The following is a 13,068-nucleotide window of genomic DNA, read 5'->3' on the forward strand; positions in this document are numbered from 1 at the left end:
TCTCTCTCTCTCTCTCTCTCTCTCATATATATATATATATATATATATATATATATATATATATATATATATATATATATATATATATATATATATATATATATATATATATATATATATATATATATAAACACACACACACACACATATATATATACATATATACATATATAGAGATATATATATATATATATATATATATATATATATATATATATATACAGGGGTTTGACAATGAAACTGAAACGCCTGGTTTTAGACCACAATAATTCATTAGTATGGTGTAGGGCCTCCTTTTGCGGCCAATACAGCATCAATTCGTCTTGGGAATGACAGATACAAGTCCTGCACAGTGGCCAGAGGGATTTTGAGCCATTCTTCTTGCAGAATAGTGGCCAGGTCACTACGTGATGCTGGTGGAGGAAAACGTTTCCTGACTCGCTCCTCCAAAACACCCCAAAGTGGCTCAATAATATTTAGATCTGGTGACTGTGCAGGCCATGGGAGATGTTCAACTTCACTTTCATGTTCATCAAACCACTCTGTCACCAGTCTTGCTGTGTGTATTGGTGCATTATCATCCTGATACACAGCACCGCCTTCAGGATACAATGTTTGAACCATTGGGTGCACATGGTCCTCCAGAATGGTTCGGTAGTCCTTGGCAGTGACGCGCCCATCTAGCACAAGTATTGGGCCTAGGGAATGCCATGATATTGCAGCCCAAACCATCACTGATCCACCCCCATGCTTCACTCTGGGCATGCAACAGTCTGGATGGTACGCTTCTTTGGGGCTTCTCCACACCGTAACTCTCCCAGATGTGGGAAAGACAGTGAAGGTGGACTCATCAGAGAACAATACATGTTTCACATTGTCCACAGCCCAAGATTTTCGCTGTTGGCACCATTGAAACCATTGGAAACAGGAGAGTTGAGGTGCACATTTAATTCTGCAGTGAGTTGGGCAGCTGTGGTTTTATGTTTTTTGGATACAATCTGGGTTAGCACCCGGACATCCCTTTCAGACAGCTTCCTCTTGCGTCCACAGTTACTCCTGTTGGATGTGGTACGTCCTTCTTGGTGGTATGCTGACATTACTCTGGATACTGTGGCTCTTGTTACATCACAAAGACTTGCTGTCTTAGTCACAGATGCGCCAGCGAGACGTGCACCAACAATTTGTCCTCTTATGAACTCTGATATGTCACTCATAATGTTGTGTGCATTGCAATATTTTAAGCAAAACTGTGCTATTACTCTGCTAATTAAACCTTCACACTCTGCTCTTACTGGTGGAATGTGCAATCAATGAAGATTAGCCACCAGGCTGGTCAAATTTAGCCATGAAACCTCCAACACTAAATTGGCCAGTGTTTCAGTTTCATTGTCCAACCCCTGTATACATATATATATATAGATAGATAGATAGATAGATAGATAGATAGATAGATAGATAGATAGATAGATAGATAGATAGATAGATAGATAGATAGATAGATAGATAAACTATACTACCTACATATACACTGTGTATGACCTTGGTTACCATTGTACATACAATGTACAACTTATTGCACAGACACAATTATATATACATTTTTTTCAGATATTGTGCTGTGTACACAACTAGCACATATTCTTATGCACTTACTACCTGCCATAGCGTATTTAGATATTTACATGTTTGTCTGCACTTTTTGTCTCACAGTTTCTACTATTTGCACTTCTGGTAGTTGCTTTTCATTACTATGTATCTGTACTATGCAATGCCAATAAAGTTGCATCTATCTATCTGTCTATCTATCTATCTATCTAGACACGACTAAAAAAAAAAACCTGAAATTAACCTATTCACATAAAGTGCATGGGTACAACGTTGTGCAAACAGTGCAAGACAAGAGACAATATAATACTGACCAGCATACAGTCTGTGTGGTTATTAGTGCAAAAATGGACGCTTGTTAACAATGACAACAGCAGTTTATAACAGCATTTAAATGTGGTGTGCACATCCCCTTATCATTTTTATGTTTATCTATAAATGTCAGTCTGTCCATCTATGTTATTAAGTACAGTAGTATGCAGTAGTATATGGCCCAAGTGATTGGGAAACTGCTATTGTCCATATCAGAGACTGCCACTTTTCCCAAATAAAAGGAATTCTGGTGCAGTGCTGATTCACAGCACAGGAATGTCAGATTATACATTAATGTTTTTTCCCCTGACTCAATAATCATAGGTTGTTTAACAAAAATAAATAAAAAAACCCACTAACATAACTCCTAAATAACTCCTTTTTATGACTACTGATTTCCATGGCCATCTTGAATAGCTTTTTGTTCTCCAAAGTTAGACTACTGCACTGAGAAATGAACCGGTTCATGTTTCTCATCTAAAAAAAAAACTTGCTTAATAATAGATCAAAACTTTCATCTCTGTAGCTTATATACAAACAAAAAAAACCAACTAGTCTACCCATGTGGCTGCAGTGTTACAAAGCCATCTTTACGGCGGTATGTACAGTTGTAAATTTTATATCTTTCATTGAGTTTTTATATAAAATTCCTTTTATCAGGACATTTGAGAAGGATTGCCAGGCCAAGTAAACACTGATGCTCTTGCGTCGCAGCATTCTCATGTGTACTTGATACTTGATATGGTTCAGTCCGGTTTTTCCAGCATGTAACCTGAGAGCCAGAGTCTGTGCAACACACAAAATCAGGCCCAAACATAACTACAACAAATATATATATATATATATATATATATATATATATATATATATATATATATACACATACACACACACACACACACACATACGCTCAAAAGTTTGCATAACTTGGGAGAATTTGCAAGATGTTTACCATTTCTTAAAGAAAACATGAGTGAGAAGGCAAAACAAATTTATTTTATTTCTTACAGGACTCGAGTTCATATGTAAGGCATAACCGAATGGCACGATCATCAAACAAAACATAACAATAAAAAGAAAATGAAGAAATAATCCCTGTTTGCATACCTTTAGATCTTAATATTGTGAAAATGCCCCCTTTAGCATCAATGATGGCATGCAGTCTTTTGTAATAATTGTGCATGAGGTCCTTAATTCTCTCTCTGTCTTGCACAAACTGCACGTTTGAGGTCTCCCCAAAGTGGCTGAATGATATTGAGGTCAGGAGACTGTGATGGCCACTCCAGAACCTTCACCTTTTTTGCTGTAGCCATTGGAGGGTATACTTGGCCTTGTGCTTTGGATCGCAAAAGCGTCCCATGCGCAGCTTTCATGCTCTCAAATGCAAATTGTCTGCCAGTATTTTCTGATAACATGCTGTATTAATCTTGACATCGGTTTCGACTAACTTCCCTGTGCCACTGGAGCTCAAACAGTGCCAAAAGATAAGAGATCTACCACCATGCTTTACAGTGGGGATGGTGTACTTTTCACTGTAGGCCTTGTTAACTCCTCTCCAAACATAGCGTTTATGGTTGTGACTATAAAGTTCAATTTTGGTCGCAATACTTCAACTCCATCACGCCATCACTCCATGACTGTGCTCCAGAAGCTGTGAGGCTTGTCTAGGTGCTGTCTGGTGTACTGAAGGCGGGCCTTTTTATCAGAGTTTGAACACTACTGACTGGCATTTTCAGGTGTTGAGATATCTTTTTATATCCTTTTCCTGCTTTATAAAGTTCAACTACCTTATTACGCAGGTCGATTGGCAGTTCTTTTGCCCCCATGGTGCAGTATCCAGCCAAGTGCATCACCTTATGAGCAGAGAAACTTTCTTTAAGGATATGCACAACTATATATATATATATATATATATATATATATATATATATATATATATATATATATATATATATATATATATATATATATTATATATATATATATATATATATACTCTATATATATATATACTATATATCTGACTATATATCTGACTTCCTGCTGGGATACCTTGGGGAAAACAATATTCTCGGATGGCTATGGCCTCTTTCTGCAGGATAATGTGCCATGCCAAAATGGCAAAAATGGTTCAGAAATGGTTTGATGAGCACAACAAGTCTGAGGCGTTCATTTGGCCTGAGCATCTGTGGGATGTGCTGGACAAACAAGTCTGATCCATGGAGGCCCCATCTCGCAACTTACAGGAATTAAATGATCTGATGCTAATATCTTTTTGCCAGATACCACAGCACACCCTCAGGGATCTAATGCCTCGACATGGCAGGGCTGTTTTGGCAGCAAAATGGGGGCCAACACAATATTAGGTGGTCATAATGTTATGCCTGATTGGTGTATATGGTATATACTAGTATATACAGTATACATGGAATGAAAACAGTTTAAAATGAAAGCAGACCTTCAAATTATAGCACTATTGCTTGCTATTTACATAAACTAAAATTGGACCCCTGACTTTCATTTCATTTCAATTCTTTTTGGATTTGTATAACTTGAGAAACTCCAAGTCCTATAACACAACAATTGGTCCTGGAATGTCATGGTTTCACATATTATAATCTGTCCAGAAGAGATTACTGTTAATCCCTGATACTTGATGTTCTATAGATCAAAAACCCAGCAAAATTGTATATTCATTCACATATTTGACCATCATTCTGGAGCATAAGCTTGGCAGTTCAAATGAAGTAATGTAAGTAATTTAGTGCTTAACCAAAATATAGTTAAGTGAATATTTTGTTAATGACTCTATCCCATTCATTGTGCTTAAGTTGTGTATCTTATCTTTATTCTCTTCTGGCAAGATAGGATTCTGACTTATCTGTACTATCTGCTTGACTCTAGAGTCTAGATCTAGATTTGTGTCATTTTAATTGTTGTGTTATATAGAATTGTTGATTGGAAGTGCTGTACAATTTTCTCAGGTGGTTAATCAAGTATAGTTTCATTCTTGTATAAGTGGAATTGGAAAAGTAGGCAGGGCTTACTAATTTATATATTAAATATATCTGCAGGATGTTCCACTAAGGCTAGAAACATACTTTTTAAATAGAAAGCATCTAGTCTAGTACTGTTCTTATTTTGTTACCAATCCTCAGCCATACTTAAAACTCAACCTCACTCTGAGTAGGCTGCAGATATGTACCTTAAACCCATCTCTGTCGTCACCTCTCACAGACACAGGCCATCTCATCCACAAAGAATTTTTTTTCATTTTTAGAATTTTAATTTCCAATAATCTCATCTATTCTCCTCTGTTGTCTCAGTCTCCAATAGTGTTGGTAGTTGAGCTCTGTAATTAGTATTCTGTTTTAAGGAAAGCTGATTTCATTTCACACCTTCTGAAGATCACTCACACCACCCCACTGCTGCGTTCCCTCCACTGGTTTCTGGTAGCTACATGTATCAGACTTAAATGTGATTCTTGCATACAAAGCCAAAAACAGACTAGCACTCTCTTACCTCAAAACTCTTAACACTCCCATGCTTCCTCAGATCATCTGGTACTACTCGAATAGTTCCACCATCTCTCAGGGTAAAAGGTAGGTATGCATTAAGACTCTTCTCTGTTCCATAAACTAGGTGGTGGAATGAACATCCCCTAGATGTCAGAGCAGCAGAGTCACTGGCTGTCTTCAAATGACGGGTGAAGACCTACATCTTCCCAAAATGCTTATACAAGCATTGTTTTAATAAATATGAATAAATTTAATTTAATTTCATTGTCTGTACCGCTTATCCAATCTATCCTCGGGTCACGGGGAGCCTGTGCCTATCTCAGGCGTCATCGGGCATCAATGCAGGATACACCCTGGACGGAGTGCCAACCCATCGCAGGGCACACACACACACTCATTCACTCACGCAATCGCACACTATGGGCAATTTAGAGAAGCATGTCTTTGGACTGTGGGAGGAAACTGGGGCACCCAGAGGAAACCCACTGAGCAAAAATAAATAAATTAATTAATTAATTAATTAATTAATAAAGTATTGTCTGTCTGCTCTTCTTGCTTTATTTCCTCTCAGCAGTGTTTAGACTGATGGTACTGTTAGTCTGCAACCTAGTAAACCTGTATTGATGTTTTCATTGATAGTGACTTTAAAGCGCTTTTGTATCTGTCATTATTCCATTATTCTGACCTTAAAGGGAGTGTGTTGCATTGGGGATTGCTGTGGGGACAATTTAGCTAAAGCTCCTTTGCAACTGATCCAAATTCCTCAACAAAGATAAATTACATGATACCCATTCACTAAAAGTGTCTTCTTCCACAAGGAAAAAGCTAAACTTTCCAGAATTCCTGACTCCTTGATGATCTTATTAAATTATAGTGAATTCCTTTACTCTTTGGCTCGTCATACTTCTGTTGTGCCTTGAGACATTAAGACATCTAAGCTGATGTAAGGCATTTGTCTTTCACACAGTGTTGACATTAATTACTATTACAGGATTGTCAAGGATAGCCTAAGGCAGCTCAGAAACATCAAACTATGTTATTTTTCTTCCCTGATTCAGTTTTCAGTTTGATTCATGTTTTCCTTTCCATAATGTAACATTTAAGAAAATGGAAATTTGAGGCAATCCAAATGCCCTGTACATAGGAAAGTGTCCTCAAATGTTACCAGGATTATTGTTAATCCCTGATACTCATTATTCTCCAGGATCAGGAGCCAAGCGACATTCAGCATTAGTCCGGAGAATTACCTTTACAGTTAGCAAGTACTTAAAGAAATAAACAGCAGTATTTGATGAACCCATCTGTTGGTATGCTCCTACTAGGATGGCTAGCATCTTTATATACTGTACACTTTGTGGGTATTTCCCTGGTTCACACTGTTTGTCTATGGTTACATTAAAAGGTCATCTTTTTCTCTAGCTTTCATAACAGAACTGCATAATTTAAAGGGGTGAAAACTCTCACTATGATATGATTGCAGTCATTTTGCTGCAGTCATTTGGTTAGAAGGAATTAAAAGTTCTTCTGACTGCGAGATATCATCATATGATGAAATATTGTGTGGTCATATCTATCTTGATATATGCGCAAGAGCTCAGTGAATGGTTTGCATGGAAATTATGAAAATCATATGCTAAGACTCAACCCTGTAGGACACCTATGAGAGATTATGGTGCCGTGTGTTAGATAGCACTCTCCATCACCATCAGTAAGACTTTTTGCAACATGGTAGGACTGAGAGAAATGCAATTTCTATCCTCTGTATTTCCTGTATTGTACATATAGCAGAATTGAAAATGAAGCTGCTATCTCTCTCTCTCTATCTCTCTCTCTAGGGGAATTTCTTTAGAAAGAACTGCATTTATTGCTCCATATACATGTAGAATACACAGCAAGGCAAATTGATGCTGTTCTTGTGGCTAGTAATTGCTCAGAATCTTATCATGACATTTTATGCTGGGTTTGCATTCAATTGCTCTCTATTTATAGAGTATACAGTATATTATACAAAACATCTTGTAAATATAGTAAAAACCTTACGAGTTGGATGTAAGCCTATAATATATAATACCAACCAAAGTTTCAGTTTGAACAAAAAATACTTTTATAGGAAAAAAATATAAAAACAAAGTTTACTCACTGAAAACTAACTGTACTTTTTAAGATATTAAAACACAAAGACACACGCGCGCGCTCTCAGAATATCCGCAGACAATCGGTTTTATTCTGAGGTTTGAAGAGTGTGTGTATATATTTTTTCTTCTCCCGGGGTTTACCAAGGCCTTCCTGCTGATGTGCCTGGGATTGGTGGATTACTTCTTGCATCGTGAACAGAAACAACAGGAGTCAGCATGCGCCGTGGCGCATGAACACACCGGCGCTTAACTACTGCGAGCTCCGAGATGCTGGACATCAGTGCGCCCGGATACACATCATAAAGCCTTTTAACCGTGCCTCCAGCCAGCCAAAAAGTATTTTTTAGCAAGAGTATGAGCTGTTCTGAGTGATGGAAATCTAAAATCTCTTCTTCCTTATTCGTTTTGGGATGTGAGTGATGGTGAGTTCGTGCTGAAGAGTGACGTTTTTAGGAGGAAAGCGCACCATATAAGTACATCAGGTAAGTGCCAAAGAGAGCGGCTGTATTTTGAGGCTGTTTTGGAGAGGAGGGATGGGGGTTGGACGGGCTGTGTGGTGCTGGAGATATTTGAATAAACAGATTGGAGTCACATGTGCAGAATGGTGATGTATGAAAATGAGCTAAAATGCGCATTTTTGGAGCACAAACTTCAGAAAGTTGGTGGAAAACAAACAAATATGGGATGTCAGCTGGTCCTCGGCATATATACAGCTTGCAAATTGTAAACAGTTCCGCTTATGTTTTTGCTGCGGTGATGGAAAAAGCTATCCCCAAAGATTACCTCTCTCTCTCTCTCTCTCTCTCTCTCTCTCTCTCACTCTCTTTCTCTCTGGTGCTTTGCCAACATTATTATGGATCCATTTAGAAATGTTGTTTTCATATCAAAAGGTTTTTGTCAACACTAAAAAGCAGAGACTAATGGTTGCACAGAACCATAAATGGGACCTTAATAGAATATTGCTCTGGGTCCTAAAGGCCCTTTAGTTTCATATTTGTTTCGAATACACTAAATATTGTCTTTAATAAAAAATAAAAAAATTAAAAAACAGAACACCTACTCAGACAGTTTCATTCGGACATGAAGACTACAGTAACTCAGTAACAGTAAATGACCATTCTTTACAAGTGAGTTGTACAACTCAACCGAAAAGGATGCATTACAACAGAAGAAGACAAAAACAGGTCAGGTGTATATTGTGCATGTATAAAAGCTGGGATCTTGTTAAAAAAAAATATTCAGAGGAACTCACTAGGAAATAGACACCAGTACTTTCAAAGACACCAGTGTTTACAGATTTAACAAGCCTGTGAAAGCATATCTGCTATAAACTGCATATGACTGTGCATTTACTGTTCTCTGGTTTTCTTAATTCTGTTCATTCTCATTACAGACACCCTCTTTTGTAATCTGTATACACCAAAAGCACAGCTTCCACTGCAGCCCCTGCACTTGCCTGATATCATCATGCCTATCATAAGCAACACAAATGACTTCAGCAATTTCTCCATCAGCTCAGATGACAGCAGCCTTGACCGTTTTTTCACAGAGATCCCTGAGACTGAGACCATTAAAGGAGTGTACTTTCAGCGAGCTCAGCCACTACGTGACCCCTCTGCACTCACAAATGTTGACCACAGCAAACTGGCCCTCGTGAATGTTGGTGGAGATCGTTATACATTTGCCTGGAGCACGCTAGATGACTTCCCACTCTCCCGTTTGGGCCAGCTACGTTACTGCAGCAGTCCTGAGGACATTGCCCGGCTGTGTGACGATTATGATGAGGTGAACCGCGAGTTCTTCTTTGATCGAAGTGCAACAGCTTTCCGCGTCATCCTCAACTTCCTGGCGGCAGGAAAGCTGAGGCTGCTGAGGCAAGCATGCGCCGTTTTTCTCTCAGACGAGCTGGCTTACTGGGGCATCGAGCCCACTGGGATGGAGCGCTGCTGCAGGCGCGTTATGATCACCTGTGTGGAGGAGGTGGCTGAGAAGAAGCGGAAAGAGGAAGCTCGGAGGCAGAAGAGGCTGAATAAAGAACCAACACAAGAGAAGGAGGAAGGGTTCCATGGCTTCTTGAACCGTCTGAGGGATGTGGTGGATAACCCACACTCTGGATGGCTGGGCAAGAGCTTTGCCTACATCTCTGTGGCTATGATCGTTGTGACCGTGGTCAGCTTGTGCATCAGCACCATGCCTGATCTCAGAGAGGAAGAGAGCAGAGTAGGTGGATCAATAATTCATATTCTAATAATTCAGGCAAACCTGGAATTTGGCTTGCTGCTTATGATTAATAACCCATTTGGAATGAATGCTAAGGCATATTAGATGAATAGCTAATTTAACAAGCTAAAAGAATTTACACAACTAAATTGTCTGGCAAAATTAACAAGCATACAAAACCTAACAAGCTTACTAACAAAATAGCTAAATTACAAATGTATTAACTGACGTACCAAAGTTAAAATTGTTTAATATAAACATATTGATAAAATTCTTTAGATTTGATGATGAATTTTCAAGTTTGATTTATTTTTTTTGCTTATTTATTTTCTTACATAATAATAATAATAATAATAATAATAATAATAATAATAATAATAATATCTTGCCTGCATTCATCATCAGTGTAAGGACTAAATAATAGTCGCATATCCATACATAACCAACGTTTAGTTGTAGATAACTGTAGGCTTAATCTATTGCATCTGGTGGGTATGTGTGTGTGTGTGTGTGTGTGTGAGACAGAGAGAGAGAGAGAGAGATTGCCCCAGACAAGAACCAACATGTTTTCCTGTACAGAGAAAACAACAAAAATCCTGAGAAATGCCAGTGATGTACCATGTCTAAGCATGGGAGTTTCAAGTGTTTTATAATCTGTATGTAATAATGTAACAAGTATACAAAACTATTACATTTATGAGAGCCTGCTGTAAAGTTTGTTCTAGTTGCACAATGCTAAAAGGTTTCACAGTATCTCTGAATGATTATCAGGAACAAAGGCACATTTGTGCTACATTCTCATTCATAATAAAATGATGACTACATTATCTGATGGCACGCATTAGGGGATGTATTCCCTTTTTGAGTCTAGTTCCTAAGGTTTCTTCCTCATTTCTGTCATCTTATCATGAGAGATTTTCTGTAGATTTCTGTAAAGCTACACTGAATCCAAATGTCTATTGTTAACCGTTATACAAATCAAACCACAAAATCTACAATAATACACGTTCCTCATAATTGTTTAGTGACCTTTCCTATATACCTGTAAAGAAAAAAAATTTGTAAGCAGGGTCATCGTGTATTACAGGGAAAATGTTTGTAGTAATTATACCTACATTTCTTGTATGCTTAAGGTTAATGTCAACATTCTTCACAAACAGGGTGAATGTTCCCAGCGGTGCCAACAGATATTCATTGTGGAGACTGTATGCGTGGCATGGTTTACCCTCGAACTCGCTCTACGTTTCCTGCAGGCACGTAGCAAGCTAGAATTTGCATGCGGGCCACTCAACATCATTGACGCCATGGCCATTTTGCCGTACTACATCTCCTTGCTGGTGGACGAGAGAGCTCTAAGGCTAGGAGATCGTACGAATGTCGGTGGAGGGTATTTGGATAAGCTGGGTCTGATTCTGAGACTCCTGCGTGCCCTACGCATCCTGTACGTCATGCGTTTGGCGAGGCACTCGTTGGGATTGCAGACTCTCGGCTTGACTGTGCAAAGGAGCATGCACGATTTTGGACTTCTGCTCCTGTTTGTGTGCGTGGCTGTCACGTTGTTCTCACCTCTCGTACACTTGGCCGAGAGCGAGCGCCATGGCTTCAGCAGCATCCCTGCATGCTACTGGTGGGCCATCATTTCCATGACCACGGTGGGCTACGGCGACATGGTCCCACGCTCCATCCCTGGTCAGGTGGTGGCCTTCAGCGGCATCCTGAGCGGAATCCTCATTATGGCCTTCCCAGCTACCTCTATTTTCCACGTCTTCTCACGTTCCTACCGTGAGCTGAAACAGGAACAGGAAATGATGCACAAAGATGAAAGAGCTGCCTTATTAGCCGCAGAGGAGGTCTGGGTAGAATCTGAGACAAACGCCTACTGTTGGACTCAAGGATATTCTAACAAACTGCATGAGGGTGAGAATAGGGATGGACCTAAAAAAACTGTTTTAACAGACACATCATGCTCGGACTTGTTGTAGATGCTGAAACTAGTGATCATGGGGGTTGCAGAAACACTTGTGGTGAGTGAATTTTTGTGCCCAGTAAAAACAGGAACCTCAAGACAGAGCTTTAGCTTTGACTTTAAATATGTCGGGACTTTATCTTTTTTTTTTTTGGCCTCATCCGCATATCATGACTAATAATGAAAGCAAAGAACTTTACTGAAACAATTTACTGCATACTATTTGTAAGAGTGTACTCATTTCCTTATATAACCTACAGTAACAATAAATATTGGTACAACAATAACAGTAACAGTAACAACTGTGATTTTGGATTAGACCTTGCATTCTGCTTTGGTTTGTCACAGACATAATCTTCTTGAACTGAATTAACCTGAATTGTTTCCCTGGGCATGTATAGGTTTGATTTTGTACAACATCTGTCACAAAACGTCTTTTATTTTTTGCTTGGTCTCTTCTGAAAAATAAAAAATAAAAAAATTCACACATTTTGTACACAACTCCTGTTCATTTCTGAAATAGTAAATCTTGAAATACTTGTACCAAGACTAAATTACTACTTAATTACTACTTAATTGATACTTAATTACTACTTAATGGACCTGAAAATAACTCTCCATTATTGTTTTGATTGGTTGTTGTTGCAGTCCTCCCTTGGGAGTTGTAAAACTTTCTAAATACTTCTGTCCTGTGCTTGAAAAATAACACAAAATAAAAAGGATTCTTATTTTGCTTTTATTATTCTGTTTTACTGTAAAAGCATGTATGGCATTTTGCTTTTTTTTTATAGATAGCATGTTCCAGGTTTGATAAACTGATTATGCAACAGAAATAAAGAGATAAAATCAATAAATGCTATAAAGCCAGTGACATTAGGAGCCAGATTCAGGTTACATGTGGTTTTTGTCACAGTACACTACCAGATTTAATCTCAAAATAAAGAAATATAAAATGAAGCCTCAACAAAGTATATTTTTAAACAGTAAACTGTGACATGGAAGTAAGAGGATCTGTTTGCGCTACTTGCTTGTAGGTTTTGTACTTTGAACTGTAATAAACTACCCCCCACACACAGAGAGAGAGAGAGAGACACACACACACACACACACAGACAGACACACACACACAAACAAACAGTTTCATTCTGAAAAAGTCCATCAATTACACCTTTACATTATTTTATTTTCTCTACAGCTCTAATCTTTTATTGCTATCTGTAACGCTAGCAAACTTAGCATATAAAACTGAAAATAAATAATCTGTGCTTTAGCCCTGGGTTGGGCAAGTCAAAGCCTGACAATGTAAGCCTGA

The 13,068-nt window shown here is 38.4% G+C and overlaps 2 protein-coding genes across 2 annotated transcripts in view; one reads left to right on the top strand and one right to left on the bottom strand.

Moving 5' to 3' along the window:
• The window catches only part of sult5a1 (sulfotransferase family 5A, member 1), a 75,481-nt gene that overhangs the window by 45,533 nt on the left and 16,880 nt on the right, over positions 1 to 13,068 (bottom strand). The window lies entirely within an intron of this gene.
• Positions 8,870 to 12,143, top strand: kcng4b (potassium voltage-gated channel, subfamily G, member 4b). The gene is made up of 2 exons (XM_058401830.1): positions 8,870 to 9,790; positions 10,951 to 12,143. The coding sequence occupies exons 1-2, from the start codon at positions 9,038 to 9,040 to the stop codon at positions 11,770 to 11,772; spliced, it is 1,575 nt and encodes a 524-aa protein (XP_058257813.1). The 5' UTR covers positions 8,870 to 9,037; the 3' UTR covers positions 11,773 to 12,143.

Source organism: Hemibagrus wyckioides, linkage group LG10 (genome assembly GCF_019097595.1).
Source record: "Hemibagrus wyckioides isolate EC202008001 linkage group LG10, SWU_Hwy_1.0, whole genome shotgun sequence".
Classification (NCBI taxonomy): domain Eukaryota; kingdom Metazoa; phylum Chordata; class Actinopteri; order Siluriformes; family Bagridae; genus Hemibagrus; species Hemibagrus wyckioides.

What these genes read in the sequence shown, in the direction of transcription:
- kcng4b (XM_058401830.1), top strand. Translation starts at nt 9,038, where the DNA reads ATGCCTATCATAAGCAACACAAATGACTTCAGCAATTTCTCCATCAGC. An exon ending in TCAGAGAGGAAGAGAGCAGA is followed by an intron (nt 9,791 to 10,950) that starts GTAGGTGGATCA and finishes CTTCACAAACAG; the next exon opens with GGTGAATGTTCCCAGCGGTG.